This window comes from Marmota flaviventris, chromosome 6, assembly GCF_047511675.1.
Source record: "Marmota flaviventris isolate mMarFla1 chromosome 6, mMarFla1.hap1, whole genome shotgun sequence".
Taxonomy (NCBI): domain Eukaryota; kingdom Metazoa; phylum Chordata; class Mammalia; order Rodentia; family Sciuridae; genus Marmota; species Marmota flaviventris.
Genome location: NC_092503.1, coordinates 29,254,647 through 29,275,020, shown reverse-complemented (window position 1 = coordinate 29,275,020; position 20,374 = coordinate 29,254,647). Strand labels below are relative to the sequence as shown.

The 20,374-nt window shown below is 37.2% G+C and overlaps 1 protein-coding gene across 5 annotated transcripts in view; it reads right to left on the bottom strand.

Annotated features, from left to right (window-relative positions):
* Positions 1-13,700: 13,700 nt before the first annotated feature.
* The window catches only part of Ahi1 (Abelson helper integration site 1), a 172,306-nt gene continuing 165,632 nt past the window's right edge, over positions 13,701-20,374 (bottom strand). For all 5 annotated transcript variants that reach the window (XM_071613003.1, XM_071613006.1, XM_071613005.1 and 2 more), the window contains one exon: positions 13,701-15,048. In XM_071613003.1, the coding sequence (XP_071469104.1) occupies positions 15,046-15,048 (3 nt within the window). In that variant the 3' untranslated portion in view covers positions 13,701-15,045. The remainder of the gene's footprint in view (positions 15,049-20,374) is intronic.

Below are 20,374 nucleotides of genomic sequence, written 5' to 3'. Positions count from 1 at the left end.
TTCTGAGCTTTGCTCTACCAGTCTTTCAGGAAAAGGAAAAAAAAAAAAAAAGCCAAAAACTTTGATCCCTGGGGAGGTTAAGCGGAAGTTGATCTTCACCATTAAATTTTTTTATAGATAGCAAAGTCCATGCTTCCACCTGCATCCAAAGCACAGAGGCAGCTGGCAGAACAAAGCACCAGAGAAAAAGAGCTGACCAGAAGCTCTTAAATTGCCTATGTACAGGTGCAGCCTGTTTTTCATCTCGATGGCAGTCACTGGTGATTGACAATGTTTTACCCAGTGCACTTAACCCTTTTTTTCCCCTAGATGAACTCAAGAGTCAAGTGTCATGGTTTAGAAAACAATTCTTCCTCCCCCTGGGTGTTCTGAAGCAATTCTATCCAAATGGAGGGAAACAGTACTCCCAACAAACTTCCAATCTGCAAGGAGAAAAGTAACTAGACTATTCCAGAGAAAAAGTTTTGAACCATTATGTCTAGGCCCCAGCTTTTTTGCCAAGGCCCAGGCACTTCTGGTTTTATCAAGAGAAGATGGCTTGTGGTGGGCAGCTGCCTTGAAACGGGAATGCACTGGATTCTCAGGTGGTCAGTAAGTCTTATACTACCTGACCTAGAAGACCAATTCCTGTTTGCTCTCAGTTTTTTTTTTTTCCCCCCATCACCACCAAGCAAGTTGTTTTAGAGAGTAAGTGAGCAGCGGAGAGGAAATCCTAATATGCATCCCAAGTTTAAAACTTTCACAGAGGGGCATCTGGGTGGGCCTCCCTGTTCTGGGCTGGTTTACTTGTGTTCCCCTGAAAGACTCCCACCATTTTTTAACTGTGCTCTTCATAATTGTGTGCAAAGACATTAGTTATTTGGAGACTGAATTTGTGTGGAGTCCAGACAGAAAGACAGACCATCTGCAGAGTGCTGTCTCTGGCAGCTTGAGGGAACATGTATGAGGGAATGAACTTCAGGGTCACATAAGGAGGAGAGCAATCCTCTACAAAAGAGTAAGCAAAACTCCCAGTAGGTTACATGCATAGCTCTCAGAACCTCTGCAAGAGTTAAACTTTTGGAAAAAGGCCAAGTGCATAGAAGGAATTACTTCCTAAACAGTGAGCCCTCCTGGTGAGAGGAGGGAGGTTTGCTGCTGCTGATTAGCACTCCAGAGGAAGGCTTGGAGTTCTCTGAGTCCTCAGCAGCGTCCCCAACCCAGGGAAAGAGCTTGGAAATACAGTGTTAGTCTCCTGGATCAGGTGGCCTCTCTTTCTGGTAAATACTTTATAAATCATTCTCTTTTAGCACAAGGAACCTCACAGATGAACATTCCTCATGATCTAAGTGCCAGGGACACACCATAACACAAGAACAGAGCACGACCTCAATAACTCTTGCAGCCATGGAGAGGTAATTTGACTTCTGAATGGAAAAATGGACTGGAGACAACTCTGACACTTCCTTTGAGAGTCTAAGTAAACATCCAATGATCACATATGCCCAAGGAGCTTACCACTTTGTGTCTTTGGCCTTGACATGGCCTTTGAAATGAGGCCAAGCTAGGTAACAGGCATCTGTCCAGATGTTAAAGTCTCCACACTCAAACCAGTTAATCTAGAAGTAAAATTATCAAAGGAAGTCTTTGGCCTGGAAAGCAATCTCTCCCAATTGCAAATCAGACCCTTTGAATAAGCCTCACATCTATATGGCCAAAAGCTATTGAATTGAAAAAATTTGAATTTTCACTAATTGTTTTGATCTCAGAGATAACAGCTGCTAGTAATTGTACATGAAATAAAATACCAAGATTATGTGGGAATCATAACCTCAGCACCATGGTGATATCTAATGAGGCAGAGCTTGGATGCATGACAGCCTCATCAGAACAATAGGTGCTGTCAACCAGATAGATACTATAGGGAGTAATCTTTGGAAATACTACAGATTTGGTGAGGAGGTTCACCTTTTCACCAGAGCCCAGAGTCCAGAACTAGCCCCTGGAATATGTTTCTGCTTCAACAGAGTTTACACATACATGTTGTACTTCAATATTTATCTTTTTCATTTGTTTTGATGTCACTCTTATAAACTGGAAGGGGAGAAGTCCCAGGCCCTGAGGAGCCCATGAGGTGGCTGAGAGCAGCTGATGTCCTTTTCACTTTGGTCAGTCCCTGAAGGAAATACTGTTTATAATACCCACCCACATACTGATAGATTTGCACACAAGGGGCTATAGCATATTCTAGACTTTGGATATTCTTGGCCTTGGGGGTAAAAAAAAAAAAACACAGCTTTTTTTTTTTTTTTTTTTAAAGTTTGTAAAGGTAATTACCATTATTTACAGTACTGAGGGCAAAGCCCCACCCTGGGCTTCAAGCCAGGGGATCTCAGAGTAGAGTGTAGTGGGGTGAGCCAAGTCCAAGACAAAAGCATGATTATGTACACCTAAAAACCCAAGTGGGATGAAGGAAACACCCACACAGTGGGGAGGTGTGTGTAGGGAGGGGATTCCTTTGAAGTTTTGCATAAATCTTGTATATTTTCCCCCTGTAGGGCTGGGAATGAAGATCTTGATTTCCATCCTGGGTCTCTGTTACCAAGCGGTGCCATAAGGAAATGGACTTCCTTCTTACTTGATCTGCCAGTTTTTAAAACTGAATGTCAAATTAAACAAATTTGGAAGAATTAAGGAAACGGGAAATATTGTGTAAGGTGTGAAGCTTTCATACTTTTTTTTTTATCAGATAGGAATTCAAGCAAAACACCTGAACTCTCCAATGTAATTTTTTAAGGCCCTTCACTCATTACCTTTTTTTTTTTTTTTTTTTTTTTGTGATTCAGTTAATTTTCCACTCACGAGAGTTTTAAAACCACACATGAAGTTAGATAAAGTGCTGCCACAGTCTATCTGGTGCTCTGAGTGTGAAGACAGTTCACTAATACCAGACTACTTACATACATTCCTTTCTTGTTAACCAGGATACTTTTTCTTCCTGGTAGGGTTAAGACCAGATGATGATTTGTGCTCATGGTATGAGTCACCAACAAGGAAGGCTGACAAGGAAAGATTTGTAATGGAAGTGTCGATATGCCATAACTTCCATGGGCACCCAAGGTAACTGGAGCGATCAGTGTTGGAGGGAATCAGAAGCCCCACTCCACAGCCCCCAGAGGGTGGGAACAGGAATTCTTCACTAAGTGCATGGGTTCTCCGAAAGTGGGCTCCATAGATGATCTGTAGCTCTACAGCTCTGAACAACTATAGGAATCAGGATTTTCCCCTTTAGCCTAGGAGGGAAACACTTTTTAGGAAATAGAGGTGGAAATCTGAAGTGTGTTCTTGGGAACCTCAGTGAAGCACGGTAAAAGACGTTTCTGGGCATAGCCTGCTCTTCGCAGCTGTACACACCCAGATGCCTCTGGACACCTGGTAGACTTGAGCCACACTTCGGTACATCCACCTTCCAAATGCCCTCAGCAAAGAGGAAAGGGGAATCACAGGTAGGTTTCACTTGAAACATTAAGTTCTAAGTGCCCCAGGGAATTCTCTCAAACACCTAGAAGTAAGGCTGTTTTCAAATGTCTTGCTTTTGTTTGCACCGGACAACCAGCTGGAAGCCAGAAGATTCTGGGGCCTTGCAAACAAATTTGATTGTAAATAAAGGAAATGGAAGAGTTTCAAAGACTTTAAGGCTGCAGCTGAGTGCAGGCAGAGAGAGGTGGGAGTAGGTAGATTTCCTATCAGAAAAAGAAAAACACAGAGAGAAACTGCTCACCTTTGTAACAGGATGTGATCCTGTTGCAGTTTCCATATGCTAATATCCCTACATGAAATTCATCCTCAGACAATTTGTCCATAAGTAGAAAATAAGCCTCTGGGCCTGGATCTGCTTTTGCTCAGTTCTTATTGCCTATCCTGCTATTGTGCTGGCACTAAGGTAAACATGGGGGTGGAAAAGTGAAAAAGATGGCATCTTCTCTCTGTTTGACAGCAAATCAACAGTGAGGCCATTGCTTAAGTGTAGGTGGACCAAGGACTGTGCGAGGATAAAAGTCCACCTTACTCCTCCCTCCTCAGGACAGTAATGGCAGACCAAAACTGTCACCTCTTCTCTCTCTCCAAAAGCAATTCCAGGAGACACAATTTCCACAAAGGCGTGAACTCCATTGGTGAGGGCCTTTCAGTAGTCATTACTTCGTGCTATGATAACTTTTCTGTATCATAAAATTGGGAAATAGGACGTTTTACTTAAATGCTAAAAGTTGAAGTGAATATTTCCAGAGCAATATGTGACTTTGAAATTCATTTGATCAATCTTTCATTTTGAAAATAGGTTGTTCCACAAATGGTACAGAAATTGGAAAATATTAAGGGTTTGGATTTCTTACTCACTTTTTAGGCGGAGGAAGCTGCTTTTTGTCAACTGTCAATAGAATAAGCATTTTAAAAAAGAAGTCAGTTCACTTAAAAAGAAAATATAGTATGTAGTTTGGCAAACTTGAGGGCCCAAACCTAAGGATGAAGAGGAGAATTTCTGGATCAGACAAACAGGAAATCTGATCCTGATAACTCTAGTTTAAAAGCTGTGTGGTCTTATACTTAGCTTAGCTTTTCTGGGATCCAGGAGCAGGGGTCTGTTTTGTTTTTAACTGGGAACAATAGTTTATTTTGAAAATTAGGTGAGATAATATATTAAAAAAAACCTCTGACAGCTGCCTAGCTTATCTAGTCTGTGTTCAGCAAAAGCTAGTTATTGTTAAAATTAATCTGTAATTATGAGTAATTAGAATAACACTCTTCCTGCTAAATTATGATTCTCTACATAGGACAAAGTGAATTGGAATAATAACAATTATTTTGTGAATTCAATGGTTGCCACTTACTAACGTGGTTAAATGAATTTTTGAGTAGATTGATCTGCTATTAATAGAGATTTATTTAAGGAATAAATGCCCAACTTGCATTTCCTGTATTGTGCTGATAGGGGTAGTGCCACCTCCAGGTTGCCCATAATGGCTTTGGTTCTCAAGTAGCCCACAGACTACCATATTCATATTTGGAAGTAGTTAAATGAATCCTAAAAAGTACAAATTCTGGGGCTGGGGCTGTAGATCTGTTGGTAGAGTGCCTAGCACTGTGAGGCATGGGGTTCGATCCTCAGCACCATATAAAAATAAAATAAAGGTGTTGTGTCTATTTATTTAAAAATAAATATTTATTTAAAAATATTACAAAAAAAAAAAAAAGTATAAGCTCTGAAGCAGGGAGCTCAACTCCTCAAAGTTGAAGGTGTTTGACAGCATCTCCAACTTCAGTCACACAGAAGGCTGAGCGCCAGAGACCTGACCTTACATAGACCTGGTTTAGTTCAATCTGTGCCCAAAGGTGTCACATCCCATGTCTTTGGTCAGCCAGATCTGAGTGTGACTTGGGTCCTTTTGCCTCAGCCTTGAGGTCCTCAGGTGGTTCTAGAAACTTTTAATGTCAACACTTCTGGGCTTGATATTGGAATTGCTTGTTGAACAAAGAGCTGTTTGAAGCTTTCAGATGACAAAAATGCATGTGAAGAAAAGGGCTCGCTCACTTAATGGTGTGGACAAAATAACCAGAAGCTGTGAATTGATACAGTCAGATGCTTTGACCTAGCAATGGTGGTACTGTGAACTTTAATAAATCTAGGAAAATTTTCTCTTAGAAAACTATAAAAATCATAAAGAAGAGAATGGTCAAGATATCAGATATAAGGTTCATATACACACATATTAGAAGCCTTCTGGAAGATTTCTACCCTCAGATGAATGGGAATGCAAAGTATTATGCAAATCGGACTTAACCTTCTGGCTAATTTGCCTCAATAAAAAAAAAAAAAAGGAAGATTACATGCACATTTTAAGATTGTGTTTTTATGTAAATGAGAGTTGCTAAGATTGCACTAGGGGCCTGAGCCATGGCACCCAAGGTCACGGCCTAAATGGTCCTTCCATCTGGATCCCCTGACTTTCAGGGGAAGACTGAGAAGGACATCAGCAATGGTTTTAATAGTTTAATGTTGAGTTCAGTTAAAGCCAGTAGCTGAGACCAGGCAGAAAAGAATAAAAAAGGAAAGGGGGAGTGGTGTGAGAAAGGGAAGAAGCCATGGAAAAAGAATAGCTGTGACTAGGGAAAGGTGTTGTACAACGACTAATGAAATATTCTTAGATCCCTTCTGTAAATTCTGGATTCTTGCTGGGCATTTAGGACTTTTAAAAACATTGTATACCACCTGAGAATATCCTGTGATATTGAGAGCACAAGTGCAGATTTATAAGAACTATCTCAGACATAGAAGAAATGTTAATTCAGGTTGACTGAGAAGATTAGTGATTCAATGACTTTTTAGCCTTTTTATTGGCATCCAATCCAGACCAGGGCAGCATTTCTGACCTCTGTGTGCTAAATCTGTGGTAGGTCCTGGGCACACAAAGTTGTGTATGACATCATTTCTAGTTTTCTTGAGTTTTACTCTTTGTGTGTCTGTTTCAATGTCATTTGCTAAGTGTCTTTACAGACATTGGATGTAGGATACTCTGAGAAACAGTGAGGAGGTTACTTACCCAGCTAATAATTAGGAAAGAAATCTTAATCTTCATGTGACTTTTGAGATGAAATCCCAAAGGCAATACCCAGGAAAGGCATTCATGGAAAGGGACTGCTAATAATGAGACAAACTGAAGGGCTTGCAGTGCTCAAGGTCCTCAGAGTACAGTGTGGTCCTACAGCAGAGAGAACGCTGGATTTCCACAGGAAGTCAATGAAACTGTAGAGGAAACAGGACAGCACCCCAAGGTCTTTCTCTGCCATGTTGATCAGTTTGGCTTTTCTTTCAGACATCAATTCAGTTTCTTACTTTTGCTGTCACTTCCAGGTGATTAAATTTCATTTCAGTTTCCTGTGATATCATAGTGCTGGAGATTTGTGGGAATTATTCTAAGCTCACAGGAAGTCAGTGGACTGAGTGAATGGGTTGTCAGTGAAGAATTTTAAGTCATGTTTGCATTTTATGAACTGTTTTGTGGTATTTCCAATTTGGTTAGTTGATCTAATAAAGTTTTAAGTCAAATGGGAATTTATTGCCTATTAATAGAAAATGCTATTTGCACTTGAACAATATCCACGTGGCTTAAATATATAATGCATGAAATGATTGTTTTACCTGATTCCTAAAAACGGTTTTTGGAAAAGGAACTTTCACACTTTCTGCATACCTTCCTCCTATGTACAAAACATAATTTTGTTTTTACATGTTTTATTTGGATTCTGTTATAACTTTACATTTTAAGTTCTTGCATGTTAAAAAATATATATTCCAAATACAAGACTGCAGCAAAAAACAGACACTTTTTACAACTGACTACAGGAAGAGATCATAAATTGATTCCAAGACACACAAGTGGGTCTTATTAATTTATAGTTGCCTTTTGAACAGGGAACATAGATTGGCTTTCCTGATAATTTATTTCCACATTTTTTCAGATGTCAGTAGAGGTTTTTTTTGTTTGTTTGGAAAAAACACAGCACTGGGAGGAGGATCTTGGGTTCTGGTCAATAGTTGTTGGACAGGTCATTAACTCTTGCTGTGAGTAATTAGAAAAAAAATGTGGGGGCGGGGGGATAATGCCTTTTCTGCCTAATAAAAATTGTTATGAGGCTCAAGTTTGACAATGTATGTAAAGTCTTCTGCAAACTGACAGTGACAGTGGCAATACATGTGTGACAACTTCAATGGAAAATTCAAAGAGCTGAAATTCCTGATTCAACTGTATCATCTATCTTCTGTTCAGGGCTTGACCAACAGGCATCCAAGAATTAGCTGTTAAAGAAGCAAATGTGTACACACACAACACACACACATCCACACACACACAATTTAAGTGTTAAAATTATTAAGGGTCCTAAATTATAAAAATATATTTAGGAAAGTAGTCTATTCTAGTTCTTGATATGTAAATAGAATTAGTCATCATTTGTATCCAGTTGTCAAAAAACAATTGAAAAAATTCAGTTCTCCCTCCATGCATACATAGGAATCTTCTCTCCCCTATCAGTTCATTTACATTTTTACTATTTTCACTCACTCATTCACAATCAGCACTTGTGATAGCCTAGTTTTAAAGGGGTCTGAATGTAGGCCATGTTCTACAAGAGCCATTTACTTTTAGTTGTGTATAAGGTTGAGAAAATTGAAGTCTTTTCAGAATTAGGATTTAATAATTATTAAATTTGTTACCTAGTGAGCGAGAATGTCACCAGGTAAACAGCTGGGAATCAGCATTACAAGGCAGGATCTTGCCACTAGAGTGTGTGAGGTTTCATGTGTATTTTTTGGAACTCCTCATCTCACCCTATCCTCCATTTCCTTTCCAGTTTTACACAAAAGAGATGTGACATGGAGGGGAGTAGAAGACACATAAGGTTTTCCTCCATTGTCTCTTGTTCACTCCCCTCACCTGTTTTTATTTAGTTTGGGTTTCTGTTGTTTGCGTTTACTTTAAATCTTAGGCCCAGGAAACAAACTTCTCAGGTCAGATAGGATCAATTTTTCAATATAAGGATAAAAATTGCTTATAGTCCACCACCAGGGATTATTCACTGACACCTTTCCCTCTCACTGAAATTCCAGATTCAAGGGTCCCAGACTCCCTTGGGTCCTCTCATTTGTAGACTGAGGAACTCTGAACTTCCCCAGGAAACAGGCAAGGCAGTGGACATTTGTACAATTTGAGTTTCATGAGAGGTAGCTCCACTTCCCTAGCAAAGAGCCTTCTTTACTATAAATTCATCCTTAGTATCATCCATGAGACTTTCTGTATCAAATCACACACATCGAGTTAAGAGAAGATCATTTTCTTACACTATTAGAAACTGAGAATGAATTTATTGTTAGGATCTATTTTGGAAAAAAAAAAAGTTAGAGCCATTTGTACTTTAAATTGACAAAATGGCAGACTGCAGCTTCCAGAAGACAATGTCACATTTCTGGAGATGGCCTTGTGAGCCTTGTTTACAGAAAAGGATGTGTCCAAGAGCTTACCAAGAGAGAGCTGATCTTCAAAATACCCAGGGGAGACCCCATCATATTATATTCAGCACCACATACACACATGCATGGGAAGGGTTGACCAGACCATATCATTCCCCTGCCCAGGGCTGTCTCTCTTTAAGAAAGGAACACACATGGCAGAGCACAGACCAAGTCCAAGGCCTTTTCCATATTCTAATATTCTTAATTTGAGGTGCAAGAGTGACAGGTCTGTGCTTGACCACAAGGAACTCTAAAGATAAATATAATAACCCTAAAGTCATGTTTGGAAGAAAAATCTACCTTCACTTTACAGGCTTGCAGGATCTGCAACAACTGTAGTATAACAGTCTGTCGCAAGTGTATTGGATGTTTCAGTTTGCCAGACCTGTCATGATAAATTAATTACAGGATGTTGCAGAAATGGCAAAGCTCCAGCAGCATCTTGCATAGTTTAATATAGACCCATTTCCCCATTTCAATGTATTTGTGGTTAGATAAATCCTCAAAAATTTACAGCTGTTATAGACTAGTTTATTATGCAGTCTGCCTGCACACATGATAAGTATAATAAGAATGTGATGTTCTTAAAGTGCATAGATTTTACTGATATCTCTTTACCACCATGGAAATATTTAGTTGCTAAAAGTAGCATCTGCAGATACTTCTGAACATTAACTTCGATGTAACAGGCAGGGCTGGTTAAAAACATTATCAAACTTGACTATCTTTTATTTATCTTAAATTAAGAGAATTATAGCTCAGAAAAAAGTATGCAGAACATTTACATAGAATGGTCTTGTGAACAAATTTAATGGGAAAAACAATATTTCTCAGCTGAAAAACCAAACTGAATCTTACCAAGCTTTTCTCCTGGAAACCTTCTTTTAGTCTCATGACAATTTTTGCAAGCTTCAGTTGCTTTTTTGCTCTGGCAACGGTGTATTTTCCTCAAATTCTTGCTTTTCCCTCTTTTTGTGCTTTTATTATTTTCGGTAAGCAAACCATCTCTATCCCAAACAATTTTAAAGAACCATCCTTTGACTGATAACAAATGAGTTTATGTATATAAATGTTGTATAGACCAATCTTAAATATTCTTGTTTTCTTGTTTCATCGTTCTTAACAAGACTCCAGTGATGATTTAAGAAGATATGAACTCCAGTAAATATGTATCAGATTGTTTATTACTTTTAGAAATTAGGCTGAAGTATGTAGTTAGACCATTTTGATCTAAGTGAAAAAGGGAGAACATGAGCTATGTATGATGTGGTAAATACAGATCATTATTTGTATTTTTTTTTTCCAGACAGGAGAAAAAAAAATTGTAGATTCTTAACAGTACTAGCTTCCCCAACTTTTTGAGACAAAACTCATCCATAACCAGTATGAACTGGAGGTGTTAGAAGAGCAACTTTAGAAGACAGGGTGCTTACAACATATGTTTAATGTAGATTTGAAGGGGATCATTAGAAAAATAGCATTCTTTGTGTTTACAAAACAAATGTTTTTATGTTATCCAGTTCCCGCCTTAGCTTAAAGTATTTCCTATTCACCTTAATAATTAGAGCAGAAGGATATGATGAATGAAGTGCCTCATTACCAAGTTTGCTTCCCGGGTCTACGCAGAGAGTAGCTGTCTGCGTCTGCCCAGTTAGCCCATTGTTAAGCCTAAATGATGCTGACGTTCAATTCTCTTGCAGATAATTGGGTCCATCCATAGATGGAGTTCTCCAGTCAACACAGCCTTTTGATTGACATGCTTCTTGATGTTTTTATTATCTCTTATATGACAGGAATGGCGCCTTTTCTGTTTTTTGAAAAAAGTGTTACTGTACATGTAATTAGTTTGATTCTATAGAAACTATTTCTTAAGACACAAGAACTATATTATGGAATGAAGACATCAAAATAATTATGAGATAAACAAATGATCAGTCTAAAAAACAATTTTTCACTCAGACATACTTCCTTTTTTTAGGTGGTTGTTGCATTACAAATGTATTACGTGTTTCTTTCTAGTCTCTGAGTGGATTGATTTTTTTAGTTACTCTTGTGAATGCAGTAGTCACCAATGACAAGCATTTACTGGCTTTGCTATCCATAGTAACTGAGATCCAGTGCTTCAGAAATCTCCAGTGGAGTCTGAAAAACCTGCATTTATAGCTGGCAATGATATTTACAGACCATGAGCACTTGGATAAGCTACTTAACCTTCAGGGTCTTGGTTTCCTTATTTGCAGATTAAGGAAGATTTTATTTACTTCACAGATTTGACGTGAAGAGTACTGTACATGAGACTATGTGCAAAAGCAAAGTGAAGATTTTGGGAATATTTTCTACAGTTAATTTCAATTAAGTAAAAATTGAAATACACAGAACTTAAAATCTAGATTGTTTAAAAATATGTCCATAACTTACTTAATATATATGGCCCTCAGATGAAAACAATTTCAATATATATAAAAGTATAAGGTTTGAAATAAGCAGTGTTACCCTCCGTGCGACAAACCTCTCGCGTTTGAGTCCCCGTAGCCGATCCTCGTGCGATGGAAATCCTTCCTCCAGGTTCCGGAGCACCCCACTATTGCTGGAAATTCCTAACAAAATATCCTTTAGCCGTCCTGACTTAAACAACCCAATCAACAAATGGGCCAAGGACCTGAACAGACACTTCTCAGAGGAGGACATACAGTCAATCAACAAGTACATGAAAAAATGCTCAACATCTCTAGCTGTCAGAGAAATGCAAATCAAAACCACCCTAAGATACCATCTCACTCCAGTAAGATTGGCAGCCATTAAGAAGTCAAACAACAACAAGTGCTGGCGAGGATGTGGGGAAAAGGGTACACTTGTACATTGCTGGTGGGACTGCAGATCAGGGCAGCCAATTTGGAAAGCAGTATGGAGATTTCTTGGAAAGCTGGGAATGGAGCCACCATTTGACCCAGCTATTCCCCTTCTTGGTCTATTCCCTAAAGACCTAAAAAGGGCATGCTACAGGGACACTGCTACATCGATGTTCATAGCAGCACAGTTCACAATAGCAAGACTGTGGAACCAACCTAGATGCCCTTCAATAGACGAATGGATAAAAAAAATGTGGCATTTATACACAATGGAGTATTACTCTGCATTAAAAAATGACAAAATCATAGAATTTACAGGGAAATGGATGGCATTAGAGCAGATTAGGCTAAGTGAAGCTAGCCAATCCCTAAAAAACAAATGCCAAATGTCTTCTTTGATATAAGGAGAGTAACTAAGAACAGAGTAGGGATGAAGAGCATGAGAAGAAGATTAACATTTAACAGGGATGAGAGGTGGGAGGGAAAGGGAGAGAGAAGGGAAATTGCATGGTAATGGAAGGAGACCCTCAGGGTTATACAGTGGAGGAGGTAGAGAGAGAGGAGGGGAGGGGAGGGGAGAGGTGGGGAGGGGGGAGGGTGGAGGACGGGAAAGGCAGCGGAGCACAACAGACACTAGTATGGCAATTTGTAAATCAATGGATGTGTAACTGATGTGATTCTGCAATCTGGGTATGGGGTGAAGGTGGGAGTTCATAACCCACTTGAATCAAAGTGTGGAATATGATATGTCAAGAAATTTGTAATGTTTTGAACAACCCACAATAAAAAATTAAAAAAAAAAAAAAAAACAAATAAAAGTATAAGGTCACTAATTTTTGTTACAGCTTCTAAACTTTTTTACTTTATGGATATTTGTGGTTTAAATATTTAAAGTGACATGTCATATAAAGCTATATAACAAAAAGTTATTTTGCAGATATAATCTTACTGAATTTCCTAAAAGGAAAATGTCTTCCTTTAATAAAAATTTCCATAACTTATGCATAAAATTAAGGTTAAGTATTTGCTTTTATGTGACAGAAATCTTGCAAAAGATTTTAAAAATATCAAGTGTTAACTATTAATTTGATTAATAGTTTTAATATATTTGTGCATTTTAAACATAAATTTGCATTTGTGGTGTAAAATAGTTTATGTTTTAAACCTTTTGAAAACAATTTTTATTCTAGCTTTACAAGTTCTCTTTACAGTATAATTTTTGATACTGAAAAAACCTTAATATTTTCAAGATAAATTTGAATCAGTAGTTAGGGAATACATTCATATGAATGGTTAAAAATTATTTAGATATAGAAGATAATGGAAAACTGTTGCTTAAAGAAAAGAGATGACATGGGATAAAACTGAATAATTTCAGAATAAAGATATAATAAAGGAAGCCAATTAGTTGCTAACAAAATGTATAGTGTCATAAATCACAAAATAGATTCTGGTGTCTCATCTATTTATTACTGTTATCTCCTATACCCCATCTCATCTCAGAGGATATGAAAAGATGTCTCACTAAACTATTCTATTCATAAATATAGCGATAATATTATATCATCAGAAGGACAAAGTAGAAAAGGACTGGTCATTGAGTAGAACCAATTTCTCGTCTCATCTGTTAGTTTTAATTCATTTTTTTTTCACGTGAACACCAAGATATTAACAAATGCTTCACTTCCCCTGATATATTTTTTCATTTGTCTTGATTTAAAGTAATTCTACTACCTGTTGAAATAATTTTTAATTAATTGAAAACCAAAATCAGAGATGCACATCTCAAAATCATGAGCTGAAACTGCAGAGAGACAAACATCTTTATTTTTAAATTATCAAGTGCATTCACAAGACAGAAAAAAACAAGCTTGTACAAGGGTGACTCAAGTTGCCCAGGCCCAGCTGTATGCGTCCAGAACAACGAAAGTTTGGCACGATCAGAACAGACCTCTGTGTTGATGGCTGAGGGCTTCAGCTGGCATCAGTGCTGCTCTTTTAAAACACATCTTTTAATTTTTTTCTCAAAAAAAAAAAAAAAAAGAAGTCTCACAGCAGGGTCATGTTTACCAATTTTTATGCTTCTACAACATGTGCAGGGATAGAGCCAAATATATTTTTACTAGAAATTTCACACTGGGTATACATCTGGGCAAAAGTTATACCTCAATGCCCAGAACTTTTTCTCACTTCTTATTTTAATGGAATCAATTGTCTAATTTGGTAAATAAGTTTTCTAATGTTATATTAGTTTTGATCTTTTGGGGCTAAATATTTTACTAATAGACAGCATATAATTGAGAAAGAGTAGTCAAGAACAAAAAAATGAATTTTCCTATTATACCAAACTTCAAAAAATATAGTCATATAGTAATGACATTGTTATTGTGGAACTAAAAAATAAATAATGCAATATAATAATTAAAAAACAAATATTAAAAATAAATAACAAATAATATAAATATATAAATTACTTATATTCTTAAATATGAACTGCCTTTTTTAAAAAATAAAAACATTTAGAACACTGTTGTCAGTCCAGCCCAAAATCACTTTTAGATTAGGTGTATCAAGTTACATATACGATTCACTGAAAAGAAACACAAATGTTTAATTCTAAAAAGCAGACTTCCTTTTAATGCCTTTGTTACTAGGACCATTTTGAACACACAATATTCTGAAGCTGCTTATCTTTTAAATAAAGTTAGTTTTAAAAGCAGATACTTCATATTTTGAGCATAACATCACACATATAACCACAATACAGATACAATAATATTGAATGATTACTTAATGGATATTCTAACAATGCAAACACTTTTTATTCACGTTTGCTGCATAGCAATTACATTTTTTTCTTTATTGGTTTTCCAACAGTGGTAATGCAATTTTGATGTAGTTACTGATAATACAAGTACTAATACTTTGACCAACAACAATTACAACAATAGTTTGTAACAATTAAGCTCAAAGACCACATTGATTTCTCCACCCACCTCTCTTCTGATTTTTCATAAGGATAAGAAGTAGTGTATTCTTCCTTTCTTCCCTTTTATCTGAAAATCTGATCTCTAAAGAAGAATTCCACTTGATTTAATTTGTCATTTCATTTCTGTGTATTTAGTTGTGTCTTCATTCTTCTTCATCTCTTTACTAAGGAGAAAAGTACACAAAAAGTACTAAATGTGTCTTTGGTCACAACATATGTTAGTGTGCCCAGGCAACAGCACAAGTAAGAAAAAGACATTGTACAACACACACACACACACACACACACACATACACAACCAAATAAAATGAAAATATTAGTTACCTATCTTATAGCTTGTCTCTCTAACATACTGTTTCATTGTGTCATTAACAATTTAAGGCTTGTTTAAGCATTGAGAAGATAAGCGAAAAGAAACTTCTCATCTAGAGACTGGAAGAAATAAAAACTCTGGGTAACTTTCAGAAGTTTAGGGCAGACAATTAGAGTATGTAAAGTTTTTCCTTCAATGAGGAAAAAAAAATCATCATGATGTTACTTCAGTGTTAGTGATTAGCAAAGATACAGACCGCTTCATTAATAGCATGCTTTCATTTAGTCTATGGCTGTGTCTATTTTTATAATTGAGTTAATTATTATTTTTCAAAATTAATTTAAAAACTGATTTCATTTTTGACCTAAGGCAGCTTTGCTATAAAACAAATTATACCATTAATAAAATCAAGAACCAGTATGCAGATGAGACAAGAGGCTGCTTCCTTAGGGATCACATGGTAGGTGCTCTACAAGTAAGGCACAGTCAATGAGTGGGCTGAACCTGAACTTTTTAATGTAATTAACCATATAGCACTATGGAACATCTGTCTTTCCTCTAAGCAGAGAGGCCATAACTTGATGCCCCTTAGAAATAACCTAGCTGAAGCTTGGAATGAGGGTAAGATGGTGAAGGTGACTGAACTCCATTGAACATTCCCGAGAAAGGCCATGACTGGCACATGTGTAAGAAAGGGCAGAGGGAACCATTCCCTAAGTGTTCTCCCTGGGGCTCAGGCAGGTCAGTAAACATCTGTGCTTTTAGGAACAAGTCCAATCTTATGTAAATGGTGACATTATTTTTTTTTGTATGCAAGAAAAATTTATATAAAGAGAAAAAAATTATTTATTAGTACAAGTTTCCTGATTTTAACTTTGTTAAATGGAGCTATACAGCTTGTATTACATATGGAAGCCCAAAAATATGTTCAAGAGAAGCTCATAAAAGCATCTGAAGCTAAGTATAAAAAGGTACAGATATGGCATGACAAGATACAATATCACTAGGGGCCAAAATGTATCATAAACTTCCCTTTTCATATATATTAAGGAAAAGTATGTGAAACTTGCCCCAAGTTAGGGTCTGATAAAAGTAGAAAAAAAAAAAAGTACTAAAAGCTCAAATTAGTGCAGGGCACAAGTTACATAGAGACCCTAAAAACTTCCGAAAAGGATAGAGGAAGATAAAAGGATATTAGAGGAAGAATGTCACAAAACAAAATGAGGAGTTCATGGTAATGGTAGGAGAAAAAGGAAGAAGAAAAACAGAAAAGGGAAGGGGAGACAAGGGGAGACGAACAGCTGGAAATTAGTGAGATGGATCCTGCAGGTGCAGACGATGTAGGACAAGTTAAATGAATCAGGTGGAGACTGCACTGTGAGAAATAAACAAAGAAGCCAGGAGGACCCTCAGGAGGGGGAACCAAAAAGAAATTTCAGCAGAAAAAGCTGAAGTAGGCAGCAAAGGAAACATCTTTAAGAGAAATGATTTAGACTAAGAAGAGGAACAAACACATTGGATAGAAAATGACAAAGACTGTCCATGAGAGGAAGAAAAGGGACAGGATAAAGGAAAAAGAGCAGAGATGGTCAAGTGTGCACCTCTGACCACTGAAAAGCAAGAGTGGTGCTTGGCATGACATCTGCTGACAGCACAGCCACCTTCCAGCTGTAAGATAGCAAGGGTTTGCTTAAGATGGTAGAGAGATCATCTGACCTAAACAAAACAAAAAATCCAGGTCCCTCCCTTCTCTGAGGCACAAAGTACCACAGCTAACAAAGGAAGAGAGTTAACAAAGCAAGGCATTTTAAAAGGCACTTCAGATGAAAAGAAAAAGGAAATCTATGTAGCAAGACTATGAAAATGAATATGAAACTAGGTTGTGTGTGTGTATGTGTGTGTGTGTGTGTGTGTGTGTGTGTGTGTGGTGTAAAAAATAATATTCAGAACAATCCTGGGCCCTATTCCATAAGAAATTCAATACAATATATATTCCCCGAAGGTGTGCTTCTATGGCCAGACACCATGGTAGGTGCTGAGAGAAAAAGTGTGAGTGTGTTATGGCCTTTGCCCATAAGCACTGTGACCACTTGCAGATGTAACAGACAAACAAATCACCCTGAACTTGGAGCCAGGAGACCTTATTCTAGTTAAGGTACTAGTGCTTGTGACTGAGACTTTGGTGTCTTAAGTGTAGAAAGAAGAGACTGCATTAAAGAATTTCTGAAATTACTTTCGTTTTCAAAGAAATGATCAACTAGTATGTATCTATGAGAGAAAAATAAGAAAATACATAAATGAAAAAGAAATCACCACAATCTCACTACTCAGATAACTAACATCTTTTGATGTATATTTTTCAGTATTTTATGTATATAACATATAAAAACTATTTTATACTCATCTTTTAAACTTAAAAATCTTATTATACTCATCTTTCCATGTCCATAAGATACTTCCATAACATATTCCCCAAAGGTGTGTTTCTGTGGCCAGACACCATGGTAGGTGCTGGGAGAAAAAGTGTGAGTGTGTTATGGTCTCTAACATTTAAACATATTATAATTTAATCGACCCTTTATTCATGAAAGTTGAGTTTTTTTCTTCTGTTTTTAAAATATCTTTTCTGATTTTTATCACCTTTAACCAAATCTTTCCATTTGTACTTGAGTATCTTCCTATAGTAGACTCCTTAAAGTAAAACTGTCAGGTTAAAGTACATAAACTTTTTGTTTGTTTTGAGTTGGAGTCATGCTATGGTTGAGCAGGCTGCCCTCAAATGATCTTCCTGCCTCAGTTTCCCCAGTAATTTGGGACCACAGGCATTAAGTACTGTGCCTGGCTACGTACAGATTTTGAAAACTTTTTATTAAAAAACATAACAGGGGCTGGGGCTCAGCAATAGAGTGCTTACCTAGCATGTGTGAAGCCCTGGGTTCGATCCTTAGTACCACATAAAAATAAATAAATAAAATTAAGGTACTATGTCCATCTACAACTAAAAAAAAGTATTAAAAAAAAAAGAAGAAGAATTTATCCTTCACAAAGAACAAGTCAATCTCATCCTATTACCAACAGTACAAAAGGATATCCACTCTCCCATATTTTCATCACTACTAAATTCTAAGTTTTGAATTATCATTGTGTGAGGGGAAAAAATATACTTTTATTGTTTTAATTTCCAATAAATTTAATCACTGGAATGCAAACATTTTTCATGTTTATTGCCACGTATTCCTTTGTCCTATGTACATCCTTTGACAATTTTTCTACGGATGCATTTCTTTTCCTTAGTATCTTAGAGCTTTCTGTGTGTTATGGGTATGAATCTTTTAGGTAGAATCCTTCTCCATTCAAGGTATTGTTTATTTAAACATTTTATGGCCTTTTTTCTTTTTAAAATGCCTAATTTTAAAGTTCCTATTACTTAAACTTAAAAATCAGCTTAAAATTGTGTCTTAGCTGGGGAGAGAGGCATATGTCTATAGTCCTACTTACTTAAGAAGCTGAGGCAGGATGATCACTTACCTTCAGGAGTTCTGAGGCCTACCTTCGCAACAGAGTGAGGACCCATCTCAACATTGTCTAATTCTGGCATAAATGTTGAAGAATTACTCCTTAACCCATAATTACACAACTATTCATCTATATGCTTCCTGTACAATTAGATTTTATTTTTTTTTACAATTAAAATATTTTGAGTCCAGGGGTGCTAGACCACCAAGCAACATCCTTAGCCCTTTTTGTTTTTTGAGATAGGGTCTTGCTAAGTTGCCCAGGCTGTCTGTGAACTTCAGATTCTCCTGCCTTAGCCTCCAGGGTAGCTGGGATTATGGTCATATGGGGACTACAAACGAAATTTAAAAATAGTTTATGGAGTTGAGCTGATTGCTGCCAGCTACTCAGGAGGCTGAGTCAGGAGGATCAGATTTGAGGCTAGCCTGGACAACTTAGTGAGACTCTGTCTCAAAAAAAAAAAAAAAAAAAAAAGGGCTGGGGATGTAGCTCAGTGATTAGAATCCATATGGAAAACAGAGTAGAATATGTTCAATCTCCAGTACCATACATATACAAAAAGAGAGAGAGAAAAAAAGAATCCATATGGAAAACATGAATCCAGTTTTAGGAAAGTGAAAAAAAAATCATACATGTGAACATAAATAGAGAGCTGTAACATTTCATTTTCAACAGACCGATTTTTTTTTTTTTTTTTTTTTTTTGGTATAGGGGATTGAAACTGGGGCACTTTACCACTGAGCTATATCCCAAGCCCTCTTAATTTTTTATTTTAAGGTGGCCTCACTAAATTGCTTAGGGCCAGGCTAAATTGCCCAGGTTGGACTCAAAATTGTGCTCCTCCTGCTTTAACCTTCTGAATTGTTGGGATTACAGGCATGGGCCACTGAGCCCAGGAAGACCAATTTCTCTTCTTCCTAAAGAGAAAATAAAGCCTTCTGATAGGACTATTCCCAAGTACTCCCTACCAGAAAATGTCATTCAAACACATTTCTCCACTCTCCCATCTCAGAAGCAAAAGCAATTCCGTAATTCCTTAGGACCCAGAGTTTATGCCCAGGCTCCCAAACCTTGAAGGGTTCCTCCTCAGGTGGTCCTGTTCTCTGGGTTTGTGAATGTTCTTGTCATTCCCCTCTTTATAAGGATCTTCTCTATACTCAGTGCTTCCTACTATTTAGTTCAATCTTTCCTTTGTCTGGAGTTTTGGAAAGTAAGGCTATTCTGACAGCCTTTTCCTTTGAGGCTAAGGATACCTGATTTATGCTTCCAGGACCCTCCATCAAAACTATCTTCTCCAGCTGGGTGTGGTATCACATGCCTGTAATCCCAGTGACTCAGAAAGATCCAAAGTTCAAGGACAACCTCAGTAAGTAAGTGAGGCCTTAAGCAACTTAGCAAGACCCTATCTCAAAATAAAAAAAAAAAAATAAAAAGGGCTGGGGACATGACACAGTGGCTAAGTGCCCTTTGGTTGAACCCCCAGTAATAAACAAACAAAAAACTAAACCAAAAAACCCAACTATCTTCTCCAAGGCCACAAATGGACTGTGGGCTATGAATTCCAAAGGGCATTTGTCAGTCCTTCTGTCACCTCTCCTCTTCCTGGCATTTATCATTTTTGACCATATCCTTCCTAAGACTTTCCCTATTCACTGTACAAC